Raw genomic sequence first — 1,877 nt, 5'->3', positions numbered from 1 at the left:
TTATCTAGAGATGTAATGCATATAAATATCTAAAAAATATGCATCACATAAACTTCACATGATGGAAGTATATTAAAACATATTCTTTTTTAACTTGATGCTTAATTAATTATAGTTTAGTGTTTGGTGAGCATTTTCTTGGTAAGGGTCTCATATTTTCAATAAATGTCAGTATACCATTGATGATGATCACATTACATGAACAAACGATAAAATGCAATTTTACTTATCTCTTTCACTTTTGACTTTTAAATTTTTTTATTTTTATTGATTACGACTAATTAAAAGTTATTGATCACGAGTATTCGACTTTTTTATGTTTGGATTATAACAATTATAAAACTTATTAAATGAGAATCCTCAGGGCCCATTAGTGATCTGGCAAAATTACATGGCTGATTTGGGTCGCTCAAAGGAGGTTGTATATTTCGAGTCAGATCGATTGGCGCCGTCTATGAGAAACTTGAGGATCGCTAGTCTAGAAATGGAAGGGACGTGTCAAGGAAATGTGCACGGAATGGAAGACACACAGACAAGGGGAGCAGATGGTGCAATTGACAGGGGAAGAATTACAAAGATTGTGGCTTATGAGAGGAGAACTGCCACACCCATTGTTAAAGAAACGACTAAAAGACAATTGTCCAAAGATAAAGAAGTTGAGAGGACATTTAAAGGGGCGAGCAAAGGAAACCTGTGAAAAGTCGCAAGCTAGAATCTTGAGAAATGGGATCCAGTAGCAGATAGCGGATCAAAAGGAGTATATGGGGATCCACCCCAGCGACAACCACTTCAATACCACCACCTGAGCTGCTAGCATCAGACGAGGCCCTAGCAGCCCCGGTGGACGACATACTGCCTGACGCGCGGCAAGGCAACAACCAACAGTGGATACAGATGGGCAGCCTCCTAATGACGACCGGGAAGCCTGAGTCTTAGATCAGGATTCTTTTGTTGGTAATTTTTCTTTCAATTAAACATTGGTAAAAGTATTCCATTTTGTTAAATTTATTAATTGAAATTTAAATTATTTTCTAGCAGAGCAACCCTCTTGAAGGGTGTTGAAAATCAGTGAAATCATTTACATGCAATCCAACTGTTTGAAGCAAATAAACCACAAAACTTGAGGTATAACTATACATCATGCCTTCTTGTGGGAGCTTGTCCTCAGGATTCGTCTCATGGCGTACGCAAGAGACATGGCGGGATTCACTCTGATGGTCCTATTAAACGCTCTGCAGACGTTCATGTGAGCGTCGAGAGCTTCTTCCTGCACGATATTACGTGTGCCTCCGAGCTTGTACGACTCTTCATGCACGGCTTCTGAGCAGAGGCCGCAAACCCATTTCCCGTAGAAACGAGCCCTTGTGCAACGAATATAGGCCCCCGTGCAGTCCTCAGAGAGGCCACAACACTCGCATTCGACCTCGTTTACGTCGTTGGAGGCAGCAGTTTGAGATGGAAACCTTAAGTCCATGTACTTGAATACACCCCTATCTGGTGAGACTCCAGGCTTCTGGAACATGTCCAAGGACAATCTCCTGGTACTTCTGTTTGGAACCATTGTCTTTGTTCTTGTTTCTTTAGGACAAATAACTGAGTTCCAAGAATCTAAGTTTGTAGTGCATGTGTATGTATATATAGAAGAGGGTGGTTGTGGGTGTTGGTGAAAGCCAACACCCCCCCAATATCAATGGTCATCAATGCTTTGTAGAAAGCCCCTAAAAGATAGTCCTCCCTCTTAGCCGGGGACTCACGGGGAGAACTGTTTAGCTAATATTATTTTAAATATCTCATAATTTTATATATATATTTTATGAAATATTTTTAAATTTTATAGGATGTTAAATCTTAATTATTTTAAAAATAAGGTATTGGTG

General features: G+C 39.7%; 1 protein-coding gene across 1 annotated transcript; it reads right to left on the bottom strand.

Annotated features, from left to right (window-relative positions):
- Positions 1-1,138: 1,138 nt before the first annotated feature.
- Positions 1,139-1,561, bottom strand: LOC105166497 (uncharacterized). Its single transcript, XM_011085874.1, has one exon. It carries the CDS (start codon positions 1,559-1,561, stop codon positions 1,139-1,141), a length of 423 nt encoding a protein of 140 aa, XP_011084176.1.
- Between the last annotated feature and the right edge of the window lie 316 nt (positions 1,562-1,877).

This window comes from Sesamum indicum, linkage group LG7 (genome assembly GCF_026168435.1).
Source record: "Sesamum indicum cultivar Baizhima isolate 11 linkage group LG7, ASM2616843v1, whole genome shotgun sequence".
Lineage (NCBI taxonomy): Eukaryota > Viridiplantae > Streptophyta > Magnoliopsida > Lamiales > Pedaliaceae > Sesamum > Sesamum indicum.
The sequence above is the reverse complement of the archived record's forward strand: the minus strand, read 5'-3'. Positions and strand labels throughout refer to the sequence as shown.